General features: G+C 46.0%; 1 protein-coding gene across 2 annotated transcripts in view; it reads right to left on the bottom strand.

Annotated features, from left to right (window-relative positions):
* Positions 1 to 19254, bottom strand: part of ephb4a (eph receptor B4a) — a 59126-nt gene extending 39872 nt beyond the window's left edge. For both annotated transcript variants that reach the window (XM_038965145.1, XM_038965146.1), the window contains exon 1: positions 18272 to 19254. In XM_038965145.1, coding sequence (XP_038821073.1) covers positions 18272 to 18350 — 79 coding nt within the window. In that variant the 5' untranslated portion in view covers positions 18351 to 19254. The remainder of the gene's footprint in view (positions 1 to 18271) is intronic.
* Positions 19255 to 22095: the final 2841 nt, after the last annotated feature.

Below are 22095 nucleotides of genomic sequence, written 5' to 3'. Positions count from 1 at the left end.
TATATCACAATACAGATGTAAGATCTTAATTTGATCACTCTTTTGTTTCTGAGAATTTTCCTTCACAGCAGGAAATGGAAACTTGCAGTGTATTTGAGTTTTTTAAAAGGGTTTTAAAGTTTGAAATTTCCACGTAGAAATTTCAGACTTGATTTGCCGTAATGAAAAATGTATCAACCCCTACAAAAATGTCCATTCATTATAATCCACATTGTAATTCACATTTCCTGTTGCTACAAGATTATTCTGCTGTAGCAAACTGGCTCAAATTAAGATCCTACATCTGTAGTGTATGTTCAAAACCTGATGTGTGTCTGTTTATGTGTGTTTGACATAGAGTTGAGCCTGTGAGATTAGGTCTCCCCCTCTCCTCTAATCCCACTCCCCTCCTTCCTGTTTCCTGCTTCTCTCCTGGTCTGAAGGGAGCTGAGGAGTGATGGACTGGCCACTGACATCCTCACAGTGCATTCAGCAGGCCTACTGGAGTGAGAGGCCCTCTGAGAAAAACATTACACTTCACTCTCTAATCTTATTATAAGGGCCCCCATATGATAGCGCATGGACCTGTGTGACTGTCTACACGTAGCCTGTATACATGTGTTAGAGAGAGAGAGAGAGAGAGAGAGAGAGAGAGAGAGAGAGAGAGAGAGAGAGAGAGAGAGAGAGAGAGAGAGAGAGAGAGAGAGAGAGAGACGAAGACAAATGTTTTCCTCCTTTATTCCTCTTCAGGGATGTCAAACAGCCCGGTGGTACTACTGTCCTTGTTCTCTCCTCTCCCAGGACATCACCTGACCCAGTTACTGTAGGGAGCTGGCTACTGGCTACTGGACAGGGTCCATTTCTGTGTGGGTGTTCAGCCAGAGTTGAATAACACAGCTGTGAACCAAAATGGCTGACCTTAGCAGTGGGGATTAAGTGTATTAAACCTACCCTACATGTCTGGCATTCATTTGGGCTCAGAAATGTGCAAGTTACAATTGACTCAATGCCTGGAATTTTGGGTAACGTTCTAATATGGTGGCTGAAATGTCTGTGCTACAGCAGAACTTATTGAAGTAGAAACAGCAGCATTTCCACACAACAGACAAAAGTTTTTAACAATCATAGACTGTTGTCTGCAGAACGTTGGAAAATATTAAAGGTGCACTATGCAGAAATTGCTCCGCCATTTCCTGGTTGCTAAAATTCGAATAGTTTGCCTAATTTCAGTTTATGTGACAAAACAAGCAAGTATAGTGTAGAGAATCATTGTACCATCTAAACCACTGTTCATTATATTTTGCAAAACCTAAAGTAAAAGACGCAAAACTAAATTTATGAATGGGAAGCATAGAAATAGCGCACATAGAAGAGACCTACCGCTTCTTAGACTTGCGTTCAATGAGAATAACAGATTTATAACTCTAATTTCTATGTGAATTTGGTCGGGTCACCCAAAAAGTTACATATTGCAGCTTTAACTCAACATTTATGTCACGTTGCAGTGAGCTAATTGCTGAGATTGTTCAAGAGTTGACAGTAGTAATGTTCTGGGTTTTTTCTTCTCCCTGGTTGGATTTTAGTTCTGTAGCTAATCTCACACCAAAGGGGTGATCTGAAAGAGTCCAGATGACTTCCCACATATCCCTCCCTGGCTAACAAAAGACACTGAGCTATGGGTGAGATTAAACTTCATAAAAGACCAATTAAGGAGAGCTGGAGTGGAACAAAGAAGCTCAGAGTCCTCCCTCCCTTCCCCAGAGAGAGAGACACACAGTGGAACAGCTTTCTACATGATCAAGGAGCCTCACCGACTACTGAGGGAAAGACAGTGGTACAGTTGGCATGGTTTGATAGGCATTGTAACTAAACCAGTGTGTGTCACTGTGGATGTTTAGAACAAAGGGTTTAGGATTAAGTCAACCTCAAATCAAAGGGAGCCTTGTTTCTCTGTAATTGTTTCTGTTTAACTGATAGGGACTCAATGGTAACAAATGTGACAGAGATAACTCATTATGTTTATAAAGGTTTATAACAAGTTTATAAAGAGTAGTTCACAATTATCATCGTGTGTTGAAGGAGACACACTTTGGTCCTGTTTACAGGATTGTTTTCAAAGTGTGCACAATCTCCATATACTTTCAGCATGTTGACTGTCGTGTGTTTAAGTCGTTCTTTTCCTTTTTGTGGTTCTGTTGTTCAATCTTGACCCATTTCTCTCCCCCCCATCACTCAAGTCTCATCCTTATAAGAAACTCTGGACAGAAAATGGTTTGCATGTATCTCCATGTCAGTCCGACTGGGAGATCCTCCAGCACACTAAAGACCGGGACATTAACCAAAGAAAAGGTCAGCTCTCACACACACTTCTACATACGCACTCAAATGTGCTCTGACGCAAAAGTACACACATCGACTGCAGAAATAATATGACCGACATCTACTGTCAGGTTCCACTCGCTACCGTCTGCCATACTAACCATATCAACGTTGGGGTCCTCATTGGTTACAGAGTAATACAAACTGTATTACAACTGTATATAGATATTTTCACAAGAGAAAACATGCAGATATACCTCACACACGCGCACGCACGCACGCACGCACGCACGCACGCACGCACGCACGCACGCACGCACGCACGCACGCACGCACACACACACACACACACACACACACACACACACACACACACACACACACACACACACACACACACACACACACATACACATACACATACACACACAGTGACTAATCCGCAGTGGGAGGTGGACAGCTTGACGCTGGAGGACAGTCAGTCTGAATGGCACAACAGACTCAGGCTAAATAAACCATCCAAAGATCTGCACATCCAAGCCCAGATACAACAGAATACTTCCATGGGTCTCCTCTTTCATTTGACACCTCCTCCTCCCTCTCTTTCACAAGCCAAGGAAAAACAGACACATCGAGGGGTAGAGCTCAAGATCTTCCTTCCAATGTTCTCTGTTCTTAGAGGCTTAAGACAGGGGGGTTTGAAGCACTAAACATTTTTGGAAGGGGTTTTTAGGTTCCAAATTGAAACAAGACCTTGTATGAAACCTTGTATGATGATGGATGAAATTACTAGAGTGAACATGTAATGTGTATGCTCTGTGTGTGTGTGTGTGTGTGTGTGTGTGTGTGTGTGTGTGTGTGTGTGTGTGTGTGTGTGTGTGTGTGTGTGTGTGTGTGTGTGTGTATATGAATCACAGCACACCTCTGTCTCACAGCCAGGTGCAGATCACCTACTGCAGTGGTTCCCAACCAGGGATACTAGGACTTGAGTACTTGAGAAGACTCATGAGACCATAGGCTTACTGGTATAATGTACATGAGTGGGTACTTCAGGGGTACTCCGGGCAGAGCATAATTCAATTGGTGGTACAGTAACTGGAAAAGGTTGGGAACCTACTGCACACACACATTAAAACACACACACACACACACACACACACACACACACACACCCTCTCACTTTCTGTCAGCCCATTTCTAATTTCTACTTGACTTGATAGCAGTCTCTCCTCGACACCCTCTGGCAGAAATGACCCTCGCCATAAGAGTCATTCTCTGGCTCTGTCCTATTTGATAGGCTGTGGCCTCATTCCCTCTCCTCTGTGTGCTCCCTCTCACAGTGAGTGGTGTGTGGGTGGAGGAGCAGGGGAGAGCACTAGGGTCGCCTGCCTCGCCCCATGCCAGCCTGTCAGCGTGTCACTGACATTGATGCATGGCTTGGAGGGGTGGTGGGCTGTTTCATTCCCATCATCAACCCCGACTACTGTCCACCCGACTGCCATCCACCAGACTGCCGTCCACCAGACAAATTTCCATGTGTATCACATCTCATTTGTGACTAAAATATCATTGATAACCAACCCATACCCACTCAGAAAAATCTGCCTAGAACGAGGTCACAGTCTGCAGAGGCAACTTCATCAGAGAGAGAGAGTGAGAGAGGGGGGAGAGACAGAGTGAGTGACAGAGAGAGAGAGAGAGAGAGAGAGAGAGAGAGAGAGAGAGAGAGAGAGAGAGAGAGAGAGAGAGAGAGAGAGAGAGAGTGAGAGAGGGGGGAGAGACAGAGTGAGTGACAGAGAGAGAGAGAGAGAGAGAGAGAGAGAGAGAGAGAGAGAGAGAGAGAGAGAGAGAGAGAGAGAGAGAGAGAGAGAGAGAGAGAGAGAGAGAGAGAGAGAACAAGTGTTTCTGGAGTAGAGGCCGATTGGCCTGTAGATTACCGCTGCGTCACTCGGATGCCTGTTTAACTCTTCAAGGGGCTAATCGTGGGATTAAGCCACAGAGGATGATGTCTGGGGGTGTCAGTGAGGGGGGAGGATTGCTTTAAATGCAAATCCTTTTCTTATAAAAATCGGTTCCATTTAATAGGATTTCTGGGAAGAGATCCGCATTTCCGCGGCAGGGGAGACAGTCGGCAAGTCCTGACTGCACTGACGCGCTCACACAGCAGAGAGAGAGAGGCGATGGAAAGAGTAACAAAATAAAAGAGTGCAGGGGAGGGGCGACGAGGCCCTAACTCTTTCACATAGGGCCTCTTGTATTCTGAATAAAAAACATTCTTTCAGCGTTTGCTGGTTTTAGACACTGAGTTTATGGGCTGTGAAGCAGAATGTCACTCATCGCGGCGCTCTATCCACAGAGAAGGTATGAAGACAGAGAAAGAGCGAGGGGGTGATGAGAGAAAAGAGGAGGTGGAGGAAAAGCAACAGAGAGGATGGTGTCTTTTTGGGGGTTAGCTCATCATGGAGGCTGATTGTGAAGGCTCACTGGCTCAATGGCTCACTGGGATGGAAGTCTGCTTTTTCTTCAAACTCTTCTCAACAAAGACCACTAAATATCTGTTATACGATATGCGCAGGGATCAACCTTTGTTTAATCATTGACACACACACACACACTTGCGCACACACACACACGCACACACACACTAATCTCAGAGGTTTTAGGCCCCTTTTGAGGATTTTACCCTGTGGACCGAATCCAATGTACCCCACGGACGCCTAGCTTAACTTGGCCAAATTAATAATTACCAGCATTGCCCTTTTTAATACCTTCACAGTCCTGCAGGGACCACATGCATGTCACGCTTCAAAAATTATCAAATGCTGTTTGAATATTATTTAAAATATATATATATATCTTTAACAGTTGTTGGATTCTGGCTTGAAATATACCTATTCATGTTACCATGCTACAACTTATTGATGACTTTACATGTATAAGGAATGTATATGTTGGGGTCAATGAAGGGTGAATAGGAACTCTGTGTATGGAAAGTTATTGAGTAAGACAAGGGAAAGTGACGAAAGTTCATATTCTGTTCAAACATGTTATTGCTGAATATTCATATTTCTAAGGAAAGAGGCCAAGAGCAACAGTCTAGTTTCAGTTGCTGATAGGGCAGGCAAGTTGCTGATAGGACAGGCAAGTTGTTGATAGGGCAGGCAAGTTGCTGATAGGGCAGGCAAGTTGCTGATAGGACAGGCAAGTTGCTGACAGGACAGGCAAGTTGCTGACAGGACAGGCAAGTTGCTGATAGGGCAGGCAAGTTGCTGATAGGGCAGGCAAGTTGCTGATAGGGCAGGCAAGTTGCTGATAGGGCAGGCAAGTTGCTGATAGGGCAGGCAAGTTGCTGATAGTGCAGGCAAGTTGCTGATAGGGCAGGCAAGTTGCTGATAGGGCAGGCAAGTTGCTGATAGGACAGGCAAGTTGCTGATAGGGCAGGCAAGTTGCTGATAGGGCAGGCAAGTTGCTGATAGGGCAGGCAAGTTGCTGATAGGGCAGGCAAGTTGCTGATAGGACAGGCACGTTGCTGATAGGACAGGCACGTTGCTGATAGGGCAGGCACGTTGCTGATAGGGCAGGCAAGTTGCTGATAGGGCAGGCAAGTTACTGACAGGACAGGCAAGTTGTTGATAGGGCAGGCAAGTTGCTGATAGGGCAGGTAAGTTGCTGATAGGACAGGCAAGTTGCTGATAGGACAGGCAAGTTGCTGATAGGGCAGGCAAGTTGTTGATAGGGCAGGCAAGTTGCTGATAGGGCAGGCAAGTTGCTGATAGGGCAGGCAAGTTGCTGATAGTGCAGGCAAGTTGCTGACAGGACAGGCAAGTTGCTGATAGGACAGGCAAGTTGCTGATAGGGCAGGCAAGTTGTTGATAGGGCAGGCAAGTTGCTGATAGGGCAGGCAAGTTGCTGATAGGGCAGGCAAGTTGCTGATAGTGCAGGCAAGTTGCTGACAGGACAGGCAAGTTGCTGATAGGACAGGCAAGTTGCTGATAGTGCAGGCAAGTTGCTGACAGGACAGGCAAGTTGCTGACAGGGCAGGCAAGTTGCTGATAGGGCAGGCAAGTTGCTGATAGGGCAGGCAAGTTGCTGATAGGGCAGGCAAGTTGCTGATAGGACAGGCAAGTTGCTGACAGGACAGGCAAGTTGCTGATAGGACAGGCAAGTTGCTGATAGGGCAGGCAAGTTGCTGATAGGGCAGGCAAGTTGCTGATAGGGCAGGCAAGTTGCTGATAGGGCAGGCAAGTTGCTGATAGGACAGGCAAGTTGCTGATAGGACAGGCAAGTTGCTGATAGGACAGGCAAGTTGCTGATAGGGCAGGCAAGTTGCTGATAGGGCAGGCAAGTTGCTGATAGGGCAGGCAAGTTGCTGATAGGGCAGGCAAGTTGCTGATAGGGCAGGCAAGTTGCTGATAGGACAGGCAAGTTGCTGATAGGACAGGTAAGTTGCTGATAGGACAGGCAAGTTGCTGATAGGGCAGGCAAGTTGCTGATAGGGCAGGCAAGTTGCTGATAGGGCAGGCAAGTTGCTGACAGTGCAGGCAAGTTGCTGACAGGACAGGCAAGTTGCTGATAGGACAGGCAAGTTGCTGACAGGGCAGGCAGGTTGCTGACAGGACAGGCAAGTTGCTGATAGGACAGGCAAGTTGCTGATAGGGCAGGCAAGTTGCTGATAGGGCAGGCAAGTTGCTGATAGGACAGGCAAGTTGCTGATAGGGCAGGCAAGTTGCTGATAGGGCAGGCAAGTTGCTGATAGGGCAGGCAAGTTGCTGATAGTGCAGGCAAGTTGCTGATAGGACAGGCACGTTGCTGATAGGGCAGGCACGTTGCTGATAGGGCAGGCAAGTTGCTGATAGGACAGGCAAGTTGCTGATAGGACAGGCAAGTTGCTGATAGGACAGGCAAGTTGCTGATAGGGCAGGCAAGTTGCTGATAGGGCAGGCAAGTTGCTGATAGGACAGGCAAGTTGATGATAGGACAGGCAAGTTGATGATAGGACAGGCAAGTTGCTGATAGGGCAGGCAAGTTGCTGATAGGGCAGGCAAGTTGCTGATAGGGCAGGCAAGTTGCTGATAGGGCAGGCAAGTTGCTGATAGGACAGGCAAGTTGCTGATAGGACAGGCAAGTTGCTGATAGGACAGGCAAGTTGCTGATAGGGCAGGCAAGTTGCTGATAGGGCAGGCAAGTTGCTGATAGGGCAGGCAAGTTGCTGATAGTGCAGGCAAGTTGCTGACAGGACAGGCAAGTTGCTGATAGGACAGGCAAGTTGCTGATAGGACAGGCAAGTTGCTGATAGGACAGGCAAGTTGCTGATAGGGCAGGCAAGTTGCTGATAGGGCAGGCAAGTTGCTGATAGGGCAGGCAAGTTGCTGATAGTGCAGGCAAGTTGCTGATAGGACAGGCACGTTGCTGATAGGGCAGGCACGTTGCTGATAGGGCAGGCAAGTTGCTGATAGGGCAGGCAAGTTGCTGACAGGACAGGCAAGTTGCTGATAGGACAGGCAAGTTGCTGATAGGGCAGGCAAGTTGCTGATAGGGCAGGCAAGTTGCTGATAGGGCAGGCAAGTTGCTGATAGGGCAGGCAAGTTGCTGATAGGGCAGGCAAGTTGCTGATAGGACAGGCAAGTTGCTGATAGGACAGGCAAGTTGCTGATAGGACAGGCAAGTTGCTGATAGGGCAGGCAAGTTGCTGATAGGGCAGGCAAGTTGCTGATAGGACAGGCAAGTTGCTGATAGGACAGGCAAGTTGCTGATAGGGCAGGCAAGTTGCTGATAGGGCAGGCAAGTTGCTGATAGGGCAGGCAAGTTGCTGATAGGGCAGGCAAGTTGCTGATAGGGCAGGCAAGTTGCTGATAGGACAGGCAAGTTGCTGATAGGACAGGCAAGTTGCTGATAGGACAGGCAAGTTGCTGATAGGGCAGGCAAGTTGCTGATAGGGCAGGCAAGTTGCTGATAGGGCAGGCAAGTTGCTGATAGGACAGGCAAGTTGCTGATAGGACAGGCAAGTTGCTGATAGGGCAGGCAAGTTGCTGATAGGGCAGGCAAGTTGCTGATAGGGCAGGCAAGTTGCTGATAGTGCAGGCAAGTTGCTGATAGGACAGGCACGTTGCTGATAGGGCAGGCACGTTGCTGATAGGGCAGGCAAGTTGCTGATAGGGCAGGCAAGTTGCTGATAGGACAGGCAAGTTGCTGATAGGACAGGCAAGTTGCTGATAGGACAGGCAAGTTGCTGATAGGGCAGGCAAGTTGCTGATAGGACAGGCAAGTTGCTGATAGGGCAGGCAAGTTGCTGATAGGGCAGGCAAGTTGCTGATAGGACAGGCAAGTTGCTGATAGGACAGGCAAGTTGCTGATAGGACAGGCAAGTTGCTGATAGGACAGGCAAGTTGCTGATAGGACAGGCAAGTTGCTGATAGGACAGGCAAGTTGCTGATAGGACAGGCAAGTTGCTGATAGGGCAGGCAAGTTGCTGATAGGGCAGGCAAGTTGCTGATAGGACAGGCAAGTTGCTGATAGGACAGGCAAGTTGCTGATAGGACAGGCAAGTTGCTGATAGGGCAGGCAAGTTGCTGATAGGACAGGCAAGTTGCTGATAGGACAGGCAAGTTGCTGATAGGGCAGGCAAGTTGCTGATAGCACAGGCAAGTTGCTGATAGGACAGGCAAGTTGCTGATAGGACAGGCAAGTTGCTGATAGGGCAGGCAAGTTGCTGATAGGGCAGGCAAGTTGCTGATAGGACAGGCAAGTTGCTGATAGGACAGGCAAGTTGCTGATAGGACAGGCAAGTTGCTGATAGGGCAGGCAAGTTGCTGATAGCACAGGCAAGTTGCTGATAGGACAGGCAAGTTGCTGATAGGACAGGCAAGTTGCTGATAGGGCAGGCAAGTTGCTGATAGGGCAGGCAAGTTGCTGATAGGACAGGCAAGTTGCTGATAGGGCAGGCAAGTTGCTGATAGGGCAGGCAAGTTGCTGATAGGGCAGGCAAGTTGCTGATAGGGCAGGCAAGTTGCTGATAGGACAGGCAAGTTGCTGATAGGACAGGCAAGTTGCTGATAGGACAGGCAAGTTGCTGATAGGGCAGGCAAGTTGCTGATAGGGCAGGCAAGTTGCTGATAGGGCAGGCAAGTTGCTGATAGGGCAGGCAAGTTGCTGATAGGGCAGGCAAGTTGCTGACAGGACAGGCAAGTTGCTGATAGGACAGGCAAGTTGCTGATAGGGCAGGCAAGTTGCTGACAGGACAGGCAAGTTGCTGATAGGACAGGCAAGTTGCTGATAGAGCAGGCAAGTTGCTGATAGGGCAGGCAAGTTGCTGATAGGACAGGCAAGTTGCTGATAGGGCAGGCAAGTTGCTGATAGGACAGGCAAGTTGCTGATAGGACAGGCAAGTTGCTGATAGGGCAGGCAAGTTGCTGATAGGGCAGGCAAGTTGCTGATAGGGCAGGCAAGTTGCTGATAGGGCAGGCAAGTTGCTGATAGGACAGGCAAGTTGCTGATAGGACAGGCAAGTTGCTGATAGGACAGGCAAGTTGCTGATAGGGCAGGCAAGTTGCTGATAGGGCAGGCAAGTTGCTGATAGGGCAGGCAAGTTGCTGATAGGGCAGGCAAGTTGCTGATAGGGCAGGCAAGTTGCTGACAGGACAGGCAAGTTGCTGATAGGACAGGCAAGTTGCTGATAGGGCAGGCAAGTTGCTGACAGGACAGGCAAGTTGCTGATAGGACAGGCAAGTTGCTGATAGAGCAGGCAAGTTGCTGATAGGGCAGGCAAGTTGCTGATAGGACAGGCAAGTTGCTGATAGGGCAGGCAAGTTGCTGATAGGACAGGCAAGTTGCTGATAGGACAGGCAAGTTGCTGATAGGGCAGGCAAGTTGCTGATAGGGCAGGCAAGTTGCTGATAGGGCAGGCAAGTTGCTGATAGTGCAGGCAAGTTGCTGATAGGACAGGCACGTTGCTGATAGGGCAGGCACGTTGCTGATAGGGCAGGCAAGTTGCTGATAGGGCAGGCAAGTTGCTGATAGGACAGGCAAGTTGCTGATAGGACAGGCAAGTTGCTGATAGGACAGGCAAGTTGCTGATAGGGCAGGCAAGTTGCTGATAGGACAGGCAAGTTGCTGATAGGGCAGGCAAGTTGCTGATAGGGCAGGCAAGTTGCTGATAGGACAGGCAAGTTGCTGATAGGACAGGCAAGTTGCTGATAGGACAGGCAAGTTGCTGATAGGACAGGCAAGTTGCTGATAGGACAGGCAAGTTGCTGATAGGACAGGCAAGTTGCTGATAGGACAGGCAAGTTGCTGATAGGGCAGGCAAGTTGCTGATAGGGCAGGCAAGTTGCTGATAGGACAGGCAAGTTGCTGATAGGACAGGCAAGTTGCTGATAGGACAGGCAAGTTGCTGATAGGGCAGGCAAGTTGCTGATAGGACAGGCAAGTTGCTGATAGGACAGGCAAGTTGCTGATAGGGCAGGCAAGTTGCTGATAGCACAGGCAAGTTGCTGATAGGACAGGCAAGTTGCTGATAGGACAGGCAAGTTGCTGATAGGGCAGGCAAGTTGCTGATAGGGCAGGCAAGTTGCTGATAGGACAGGCAAGTTGCTGATAGGACAGGCAAGTTGCTGATAGGACAGGCAAGTTGCTGATAGGGCAGGCAAGTTGCTGATAGCACAGGCAAGTTGCTGATAGGACAGGCAAGTTGCTGATAGGACAGGCAAGTTGCTGATAGGGCAGGCAAGTTGCTGATAGGGCAGGCAAGTTGCTGATAGGACAGGCAAGTTGCTGATAGGGCAGGCAAGTTGCTGATAGGGCAGGCAAGTTGCTGATAGGGCAGGCAAGTTGCTGATAGGGCAGGCAAGTTGCTGATAGGACAGGCAAGTTGCTGATAGGACAGGCAAGTTGCTGATAGGACAGGCAAGTTGCTGATAGGGCAGGCAAGTTGCTGATAGGGCAGGCAAGTTGCTGATAGGGCAGGCAAGTTGCTGATAGGGCAGGCAAGTTGCTGACAGGACAGGCAAGTTGCTGATAGGACAGGCAAGTTGCTGATAGGGCAGGCAAGTTGCTGACAGGACAGGCAAGTTGCTGATAGGACAGGCAAGTTGCTGATAGAGCAGGCAAGTTGCTGATAGGGCAGGCAAGTTGCTGATAGGACAGGCAAGTTGCTGATAGGGCAGGCAAGTTGCTGATAGGACAGGCAAGTTGCTGATAGGACAGGCAAGTTGCTGATAGGGCAGGCAAGTTGCTGATAGGGCAGGCAAGTTGCTGATAGGGCAGGCAAGTTGCTGATAGGGCAGGCAAGTTGCTGATAGGACAGGCACGTTGCTGATAGGGCAGGCACGTTGCTGATAGGGCAGGCAAGTTGCTGATAGGGCAGGCAAGTTGCTGATAGGACAGGCAAGTTGCTGATAGGACAGGCAAGTTGCTGATAGGACAGGCAAGTTGCTGATAGGGCAGGCAAGTTGCTGATAGGACAGGCAAGTTGCTGATAGGGCAGGCAAGTTGCTGATAGGGCAGGCAAGTTGCTGATAGGACAGGCAAGTTGCTGATAGGACAGGCAAGTTGCTGATAGGACAGGCAAGTTGCTGATAGGACAGGCAAGTTGCTGATAGGACAGGCAAGTTGCTGATAGGACAGGCAAGTTGCTGATAGGACAGGCAAGTTGCTGATAGGGCAGGCAAGTTGCTGATAGGACAGGCAAGTTGCTGATAGGACAGGCAAGTTGCTGATAGGACAGGCAAGTTGCTGATAGGGCAGGCAAGTTGCTGATAGGACAGGCAAGTTGCTGATAGGACAGGCAAGTTGCTGATAGGGCAGGCAAGTTGCTGATAGCACAGGCAAGTTGCTGATAGGACAGGCAAGTTGCTGATAGGACAGGCAAGTTGCTGATAGGGCAGGCAAGTTGCTGATAGGGCAGGCAAGTTGCTGATAGGACAGGCAAGTTGCTGATAGGACAGGCAAGTTGCTGATAGGGCAGGCAAGTTGCTGATAGGACAGGCAAGTTGCTGATAGGGCAGGCAAGTTGCTGATAGGGCAGGCAAGTTCCTGATAGGACAGGCAAGTTGCTGATAGGGCAGGCAAGTTGCTGATAGGGCAGGCAAGTTGCTGATAGGACAGGCAAGTTGCTGATAGGGCAGGCAAGTTGCTGATAGGACAGGCAAGTTGCTGATAGGACAGGCAAGTTGCTGATAGGACAGGCAAGTTGCTGATAGGGCAGGCAAGTTGCTGATAGGGCAGGCAAGTTGCTGATAGGGCAGGCAAGTTGCTGTGGAACTAGGACAATGAGGGGTGTGGAACTCAACTCTAAAGAATGTCAACAGTTGAAGAGAGAAGACACTGCTGGGAGGGGGGCCATAGGGGCCACCCCGAAGAACATCAGACTACAGTCATGTCCCATACACACTCACTTCCATGCCCATGAGGGTTCTGGACTTAGGCAGGGCCATGACAATACCAGTAAGAGGAACCAACTGAGTTTCTGCCTAGCAACAGAGAAGGATTGTTTATCTTAGACATGCAAGGAAAAGACTCTGCGTAGTCCCAAGTGGCGCAGTGGTCTAAGGCACTGCATCTCAGTGCTAGAGGCGTCACTACAGACCCTGGTTTGATTCCAGGCTGTATCACATCCTGCCGTGATTGGGATTCCCATAGGGCGGCGCACAATTGGGTTCGGGTTTGGCCAGGGTAGGCTGTCACTAGTTAAGTAAAGGTTCAAATAAAAAACAGTCGGAAAGTATAAATATGTGCTAGTGTGACTGATATGTTGTGCTTGCAGCTGAGGCACCCAGTGTGTTGAATAAACTTGGTTTGAGCTTTTTCTAGTCGTCCGTTTGAGTTTTTACCCTGTTTCTTCAAAACCTAACACAGTTAAGGGAAAGAGGTCACATTCAATAGATTAGCAGAACTCCCAGCAGATTCTCTTTCTACTCCTTCTGTTGTGAGTCCAGAAGGAAAGTAGAGAACAGATGTTAGAGGTGGGTTTTCTACAGGAAAACGCTACAGTCTAGGTCTAGATCCTCAAAACTCTTCTCAATGGTAAGTGAAGCAAGCCTACACAGTATCGTTGTGGGCTAGGATGCAGAGTGAATCGTAATAGTTCAAAAACTTATTGAGGCAGGGGACAACAAGACCTCTAAAATGACCTGAACTGAAATTTTTAAAATGAAACATAATCATGAATTGATTTTGGCGTTACTGTGGCTAATTAGTGACCTTGTAGTAGGCATACCAAACTAATCCCTTCAAGTCTCCTGTAATGCCATAGCCGTGCTCGGGTGTTATCAATGCCTGTCAAACAGCACCATGTTAATTGTTTGTAGATAGAAGGGACCAGGTGTCTCCATTTCAGCATGCAGTGTGGAACTAATCGGAGCCATGCCGTTCAGGATTGATTGGTAGTGGAACACCACAGAACTGGGCAGGGTGCATATATACAGACTGTGGACTGGCGGGGTCACCTTTCCAAAACGCACATGCTCCCACACACACAGACAAGCACAAATTCAACAATGTACACAACCACAACCACACACACACACACACACACACACACACACACACACACACACACACAACCACACACACACACACACAACCACAACCACACACACACACACACACACACACACACACACACACACACACACACACACACACACACACACACACACACACACACACACACACACACAATTCATTATCACCTCTCTATCTTTAATGAATCCATGTAGGTATGTTGTCTTGGACTGTTTTTAAAAGACATACATATATATGTAAAGATATATATATATACACAGTACCGTTCAAAAGTTTGGGGTCACATAGAAATGTACTTGTTTTTTAAGGAAAAGCACATTTTTGGACCATTAAAATAACATCAAATTGATCAGAAATACAGAGTAGACATTGTTAATGTTGTAAATGACTATTGTAGCTGGAAACTGCTGATTTTTATGGAATATCTACATAGGCATACAGAGGCCCATTATCAGCAACCATCACTCCCGTGTTCCAATGGCACATTGTGTTAGCTAATCCAAGTTTATCATTTTAAAAGGCTAATTGATCATTAGAAAACCACTTTGCAATTATGTTAGCACAGCTGAAAACTGCTGTGCTATTTAAAGAAGCAATAAAGCTGGCCTTCTTTAGACTAGTTGTTTGTGGGTTCGATTACACGCTCAAAATGGCCAGAAACAAAGAACTTTCTTCTGAAACTCGTCAGTCTATTTTTGTTCTGAGAAATGAAGGCTATTCCATGCGAGAAATTGCCAAGAAACTTAAGATCTCATACAATGCTATGTACTACTCCCTTCACAGAACAGCGCAAACTGGCTCTAACCAGAATAGAAAGAGGAGTGGGAGGCCCCGGTGCACAACTGAGCAAGGCGACAAGTACATTAGAGTGTCTAGTTTGAGAAACAGACGCCTCACAAGTCCTCAACTGGCAGCTTCATTAAATAGTACCCGCAAAACACCAGTCTCAATGTCAACAGTGAAGAGGCGACTCCGGGATGTTGGCCTTCTAGGCAGAGTTGCAAAGAAAAAGCCATAACTCAGACTGGCAAATAAAAACTAAAGATTAAGATGGACAAAAGAACACAGACACTGGGCGGAGGAACTCTGTCTAGAAGGCCAGCATCCCGGAGTCGCCTCTTCACTGTTGACATTGAGACTGGTGTTTTGCGGGTACTATTTAATGAAGCTGCCAGTTGAGGACTTGTGAGGCGTCTGTTTATTTCAGCTTTTATTTCTTTCATCACATTCCCAGTGGGTCAGAAGTTTACATACACTCAATTACTATTTGGTAGCGTTGCCTTTAAATTGTTTAACTTGGGTCAAACGTTTCAGGTAGCCTTCCACAAGCTTCTCACAATAAGTTGGGTGAATTTTGGCCAATTCCTCCTGACAGAGCTGGTGTAACTGAGTCAGGTTTGTAGGCCTCCTTGCTCGCACACGCTTTTTCAGTTCTGCCGAGACATTTTCTATAGGATTGAGGTCAGGGCTTTGTGATGGCCCCTCCAATACCTTGACTTTGTTGTCCTTAAGCCATTTTGCCACAAATTGGAAGTATACTTGGGGTCATTGTCCATTTGGAAGACCCATTTGCGACCAAGCTTTAACTTCCTGACTGATGTCTTGAGATGTTGCTTCAATATATGCACCTAATTTTCCTCCCACATGATGCCATCTACTTTGTGAAGTGCACCAGTCCCTCCTGCAGCAAAGCACCCCCACAACATGATGCTGCCACCCCCGTGCTTCACGGTTGGGATGGTGTTCTTCAGCTTGCAAGCCTCTCCCTTTTCCTCCAAACATAACGATGGTCATTATTTCCAAACAGTTCTATTTTTGTTTCATCAGACCAGAGGACATTTCTCCAAAAAGTACGATCTTTGTCCCCATGTACAGTTGCAAACCGTAGTCTGGCTTTTTTATGGCAGTTTTGGAGCAGTGGCTTCTTCCTTGCTGAGCGGACTTTCAGGTTATGTCGATATAGGACTCCTTTTACTGTGGATATAGATACTTTTGTACCTGTTTCCTCCAGCATCTTCACAAGGTCCTTTGCTGTTATTCTGGGATTGATTTGCACTTTTCGCACCAAAGTATGTTCATTTCTAGGAGACAGAACGCGTCTCCTTCCTGAGCGGTATGACGGCTGCGTGGTCCCATGGTGTTTATACGTGTGTGCTATTGTATGTACAGATGAACGTGGTACCTTCAGGCTTTTGGAAATTGCCTCCAAGGATGAACCAGTCTTGGCTGATTTGCACAAAGTCATGCACTTTGTGCAAAGTCATGCACAAAGTCATGCACAAAGTAGATGTCCTAACTGACTTGTCAAAACTATAGTTTGTTCACAAGAAATTTGTGGAGGGGTTGAAAAACCAGTTCTAATGACTCCAACCTAAGTATATGTAAACTTCCGAATTCAACTGTATATACATAAATATATATTTCCAGTACCAGTCAAAAGTTTGAACACACCTACTCATACAATGGATTTTCTTTATTTTGACTATTTTCTACATTGTAGAATAATAGTGAAGACATCAAAACTATGAAATAACACATATGGAATAAGGTAGTAACCAAAAAAGTGTTAAACAAATCAAAATATGGTATAGATTTGACATTCTTCAAAGTAGCCACCGTTTGCCTTGATGACTGCTTGCACACATTCTCTCAACCAGCTTCTCCTGGAATGCTTTTCCAAACGTTTTGAAGGAGTTCCCACATATGCTGAGCACGTGTTCTCTGCTTTTCCTTCACTCTGTGGTCCAACTCATCCCAAACCATGTCAATTGGGTTGAGGTCGGGTGATTGTGGATGTCCAGTCATTTGATGCAGCACTCCATCACTAGCCTTTTTGGTCAAATAGCCTTTACACAGCCTGGACGTGTGTTGGGTCATTGTCCTGTTGAAAAACAAATTATAGTCCCACTAAGCGCAAACCAGATGGGATGGCGTATCACTGCAGAATGCTGTGGTAGCCATGCTGTTTAAGCGTGCTTTGAATTCTAAATAAATCACAGACAGTGTCACCAGCAAAGCACCTCCAACCCATCACACCTCCTCCTCCATGCTTCATGGTGGGAACCACACATGCGGAGATCATCCATTCACCTACTCTGTGTCTCACAATGACATGGAGGTTGGAACCAAAAATCTCAAATTTGGACTCATCAGACCAAAGGACAGATTTCCACTGGTTTAATGTCCATTGCTCATGTTTCTTGGCCCAAGCAAGTATCTTATTCTTATTGGTGTCCTTTAGTAGTGGTTTCTTTGCAGCAATTCGACCATGAAGGTCTGATTCATGCAGTCTCCTCTAAACAGTTGATGTTGAGATGTGAGATGCATTTATTCGTGCTGCAATTTCTGAGGCTGGTAACTCTAATGAACTTATCCTCTGCAGCAGAGGTAACTCTGGGTCTTCCTTTCCTGTGGCGGTCCTCATGAGAGACAGTTTCATCATAGGACTTGATCGTTTTTGCGACTGCACTTGAAGAAACTTTCAAAGTTAATGAAAGTTTCCGTATTGACTGACCTTCATGACTTAAAGTAATGACGTACTGTCATTTCTCTTTGCTTATTTGAGCTGTTCTTGCCATAATATGGACTTGGTCTTTTACCAACTAGGGCTATCTTTTATATACCACCCATACCTTGTCACAACACAACTGATTTGCTCAAACTCATTAAGGAAATAAATTCCACAAATTAACTTTTAACAAGGCACACGTGTTAATTGAAATGCAATCCAGGTGACTACCTCATGAAGCTGGTTGAGAGAATGCCAAGAGTGTGCAAAGCTGTCATCATGGCAATGGTTGGCTACTTTGAAGAATCTCAAATCTCAAATATATTTAGATTTGTTTAACACTTTTTTGGTTACTACATGATTCCATATGTGTTATTTCATAGTTTCAATGTCTTCACTATTATTGTACAATGTAGAAAATAGTACAAATAAAGACAAACCCTTGAATGAGTAGGTGTTCTAAAACTTTTGATTGGTAGTGTGTACTGTATATATATATATATATATATATAAGACACGTGCAACAAGTGAAAAGTGAATCTTCATTAATGGTGAAGTCTCACTCAGAGTTGAATTGCAATAGTTAGATAGTGGAGGCTTATGATTCTTCATACAAATAAAAATATGACACAGTAAAAACGTAGGAGTGTAGGATTGATTAACCATCATTATGATTTACAACTAGCATGTCACATTGTAACAAGCACGTGCGGCTGTTGGCTGTTACAACGTAACAGTGCAGTTGTTACAATGTAATATGTGATGCTGTTACAATGTAACAACAATCTGAAGTTGAATGCAAAACCGCACTAAATCATATTTTCATAAGCTATTAGGTGGCCAAATAACGCCACAGTACATTTTTCGTCGACAATAAGCAGTACATGAAACAGCCTTTTAATTGAGAACGTTGTAGAGGAGGTAATATGAACCAATCCGACCTACCTTCCTCTGCTGTCGACAGAAGCAAACACTCCAGCAGGACCAGCCAAAGTGGGGCAATGCGACTGGATATGAACTCCATAATGGCATCCAGAATATCCGTAATATAAACGAACTCCTTCGGTTGTGTGTGTCAAAAAGGTTAAACTGGTGATTTACTGGCACCGTCAGCTGGGCCGTGTACCCATTGGCCGCAACACTGACCACATCTGACACGGACAACAGTTCAAACACCAGTTTCACTGGGGAATGAGTGAAAAAAAAATGTGGTCACAATATTACAAGGAAAACCTCGCTTTGACTGACTGACGGTGGGAAGTCAATGACTCATGGAATAAGTCGATACAAATAAAAAACATCCGTTTTTAAAATCTAGAATAGTCAATAAAGTATTAACTTTCATACTAGGAAAAACGTTCCTTTATAGCACTAGAACATATTGCATATAGTGGCTATACAATTATATAGCGGAGTTGTCCTATGATCTTGTCCTATGTCCCCACTGTCACATTCAAGAAAGTGGACGCATGTAGATGAAACTTATCGTATCATTGGCTCTATTCGTTCCACTCTTTGTCCATGAACCCTCGACGACTTCTCCCGAATCTCCTCTCAATTCGATGTCTGCAGTCAAGGCACTTGCAAAAGACTCAATTGGCAAGATGAATGAAAACCATGTTACTGCTGTGTTCTGTTCGTTTCGGTAGTCTACTTTCTTTACAAACGACCAGATCCAGAATTGTATTAATATTTCTGTAAATTCCTCCCCAAAAATGAAGTGGATAGCTGATCGGGGACAACTGCGTGTCTCTGCCCTTGTCTTTAGGCTGTTCCCAATGATGTAGAACGATTTACAAATCACAGAGCTGAAAGAAAAATTTAACGAGAAATCACTCTCAAGAAAAATAAACCAGAAAAAAAAAGTTACGCACTTATTCCCGTCTACTCAGTAACCTCTCACTAGGGATGTTTCAACACACATTCAGAGCCGAATAGCACTAACCTACACTGACTGCTTACGCCCCGCCTCCACACACACAGTTTCGGCCAACCATAGGTCAATTCGAGCTGTAAGTCAAAAGAATCTGAAAATCAACGCATTCACCCGACCCCATTTTTGTGATATTTTTTGCAATTGTGTATGTAGGAGGGGAGAGCTGTTACTTCCTTTTCCTTGTTGCGAGCTTCGGTAGCCTAAGTGCCGGGAGTGATATTGTTCATACCAGAGAGTTATCATGTTTCATTCATGATACACAAATTGAAATAGCCAACAGGTTTTTGATATACTTTTACAGTGTTCTCTTTTATGATATTTAGTTTCATTCCAGTCTGCTCTGTAAACAATACATACTCGGCCTCCCGAGTGTCGCAGCAGTCTAAGGCACTGCATCTCAGTGTTAGAGGCGTCACTACAGACCCTGATTCGATTCCAGGCTGTATCACAACCGGCCGTCACCGGGAGTGCCATAGGGCGGCGCACAATTGACCCAGCGTCGTTAGGGTTTGGCCGGGGTAGGCCGTCATTGTAAATAAGAATATGTTCTTAACTGACTTGCCTAGTTAAATAAAAATACAGGCTACTACAATATCCATGGAAAAGAAACCTGACTGTTGTTGGTTTCATGTCATTCCCATGCAAATGCCCTATCTCCATGCAGAGTCGCAGGAAGCCGCTTTGTGGATTGGCCTGTTATTTCCTCGGCAGTGACTTCATTAAAGTTATGGAGCGGTTGGTCCTTTTCTTATGTAAATTATCTGGAAGACCCATGGTGGAAAACAATTAGTAGCAGCGAAAGACTGCCAGTGCAGGCTGAGAACGAGAAAGCTTGAGAATTAATTAGGTCTAAACTATGTGTCTGAAAGTATAAACAATGCTTATTATGATACACATTTGCTATACTATGATTGGCCTTTATTATGGAATTGGTCTGCAGGTCACACAACGGACATTTCCGGTGTTCTATCTAAGTCATTTTTTATTAATTTCTTCATAGTTTGTAATGTTCTACAAATGTTTTCACACCACACATAGACTACTTAACATACTCATATCTCGCAGGCATTTCCTCTTGAGGCATTAGGCGAGTTAAAACTCCTTGTCCTACACAGAAAATACTGTAATGTAAGTTAATGTACCTTGCTAAATGTGATAATAATCTTATAAATCGACTGTGTATAATAAAGGAATTATAAGCAATGGTGTTGAATTGAGCTATTTGCTCTGTACTTTGTACTTTGCCCGAAACACTTATATGTCACAAATGTGTGCAGATGGTGAAGGCAGCTGTGTGTTGCAGTGAGAAGCGTACTCGGTTGTGCTCTTGAGTCCAAGGTGGCCCAAAAAAAGCCTCGGCCCGTGGATAAACTGGGTCAAAGGAATGTGCTTAATGGGGTCAGGTCTGACTGGGCTTTAATCCCGGGCCCGTCTGACGGTTGTAAGCACATGGTATCCTGTGACACACACTCCTGGGCACGATTCCGTTCAGACACTACAGGGGTTCCAAAACTTTCTCACTCTGGCCAACATCCCGTGCATGCCACGTGTACAGTACTTCAATGGGCACAAGCACTGTACATGACACAAACCACTCTTGTTGGCGGAGAGACATTTTGATTGCAAGTTTAAAGCTTATTTCCTGCAATTCTACCCAGAGAAAATGTTGCAGTTTTAAAGCAAATTTTCTTGAAATTCTATACATTTTGCCATGTCTAATATGTATTCATGTGATATTTGAGTGACTCGAACACTACTACAAAATCTATGGGCTAAAAAACCTAGCTAAAAAAACTGTGTTTTGATCTGGACATTTCTGACAAGATATACTGAACAAATAAATGCAACTTGTAAAGTGTTGGTCCCATGTTTCATGAGATGAAATAAAAAATCAGAGACATTTCCAATATGCACAAAAAGCTTATTTCTCTCAAATTTTGTGCACAAATTTGTTTACATCCCTGGAGACAATAAAAGGCCACTTTAAAATGTGCTGTTTTGTCACACAACACAATGCCACAGATGTCTCAAGTTTTGAGAGAGCATGCAATTGGCATGCTGACTGCAGGAATGTCCACCAGAGCTGTTGCCAGAGAATTTAATGTTAATTTCTCTGTCATAAGCCGCCTCCAATGGCGTTTTGTATGGTGTCGTGTGGGAAAGCGGTTTGCTGATGTCAACGCTATGAACAGAGTGCCCCGTGGTGGAAGTGGGGTTATGGTATGGGCAGGCAGAAGCTACGGACAACAAACACAATTGTATTTTATTGATGGCAATCTGAAGGCACAGAGATACCATGATGAAGATCCTGAGGCCCGTTGTCGTGCAATTCATCCGCCGTCATCACCTTATGTTTCATGCTGCTGGTATGCCAACATACCATCTTGCTTCCCACCTGCTGGCTTGCTTCTGAAGCTAAGCAGGGATGGTCCTGGTCAGTCCCTGGATGGTAGACCAGATGCTGCTGGAAGTGGTGTTGGAGGGCCAGTAGGAGGCACCCTTTCCTCTGGTCTAAAAACATATCCCAATACCCCAGGGCAATGATTGGGGACATTGCCCAGTGTAGGTTGCTGTTTTTCAGATGGGATGTTAAACAGGTTTTCTGACTTTCTGTGGTCAATAAAAGATCCCATGGCACTTATTGTAAGAGTAGTAACCCCGGTGTCCTGGCTAAATTCCCAATCTGGCCCTCATACCATAATGGTCATCTAATCATCCCCAGCTTACCATTGGCTCATTCATCCCCTCTCCTGTAACTATTCCCCAGGTCATTGCTGTAAATGAGAATGTGTTCTCAGTCAACTTACCTGGTAAAATAAGGGTAAAATAAAAC

Source organism: Salvelinus namaycush, chromosome 26 (genome assembly GCF_016432855.1).
Source record: "Salvelinus namaycush isolate Seneca chromosome 26, SaNama_1.0, whole genome shotgun sequence".
Taxonomy (NCBI): Eukaryota; Metazoa; Chordata; class Actinopteri; order Salmoniformes; family Salmonidae; genus Salvelinus; species Salvelinus namaycush.
The sequence above is the reverse complement of the archived record's forward strand: the minus strand, read 5'-3'. Positions and strand labels throughout refer to the sequence as shown.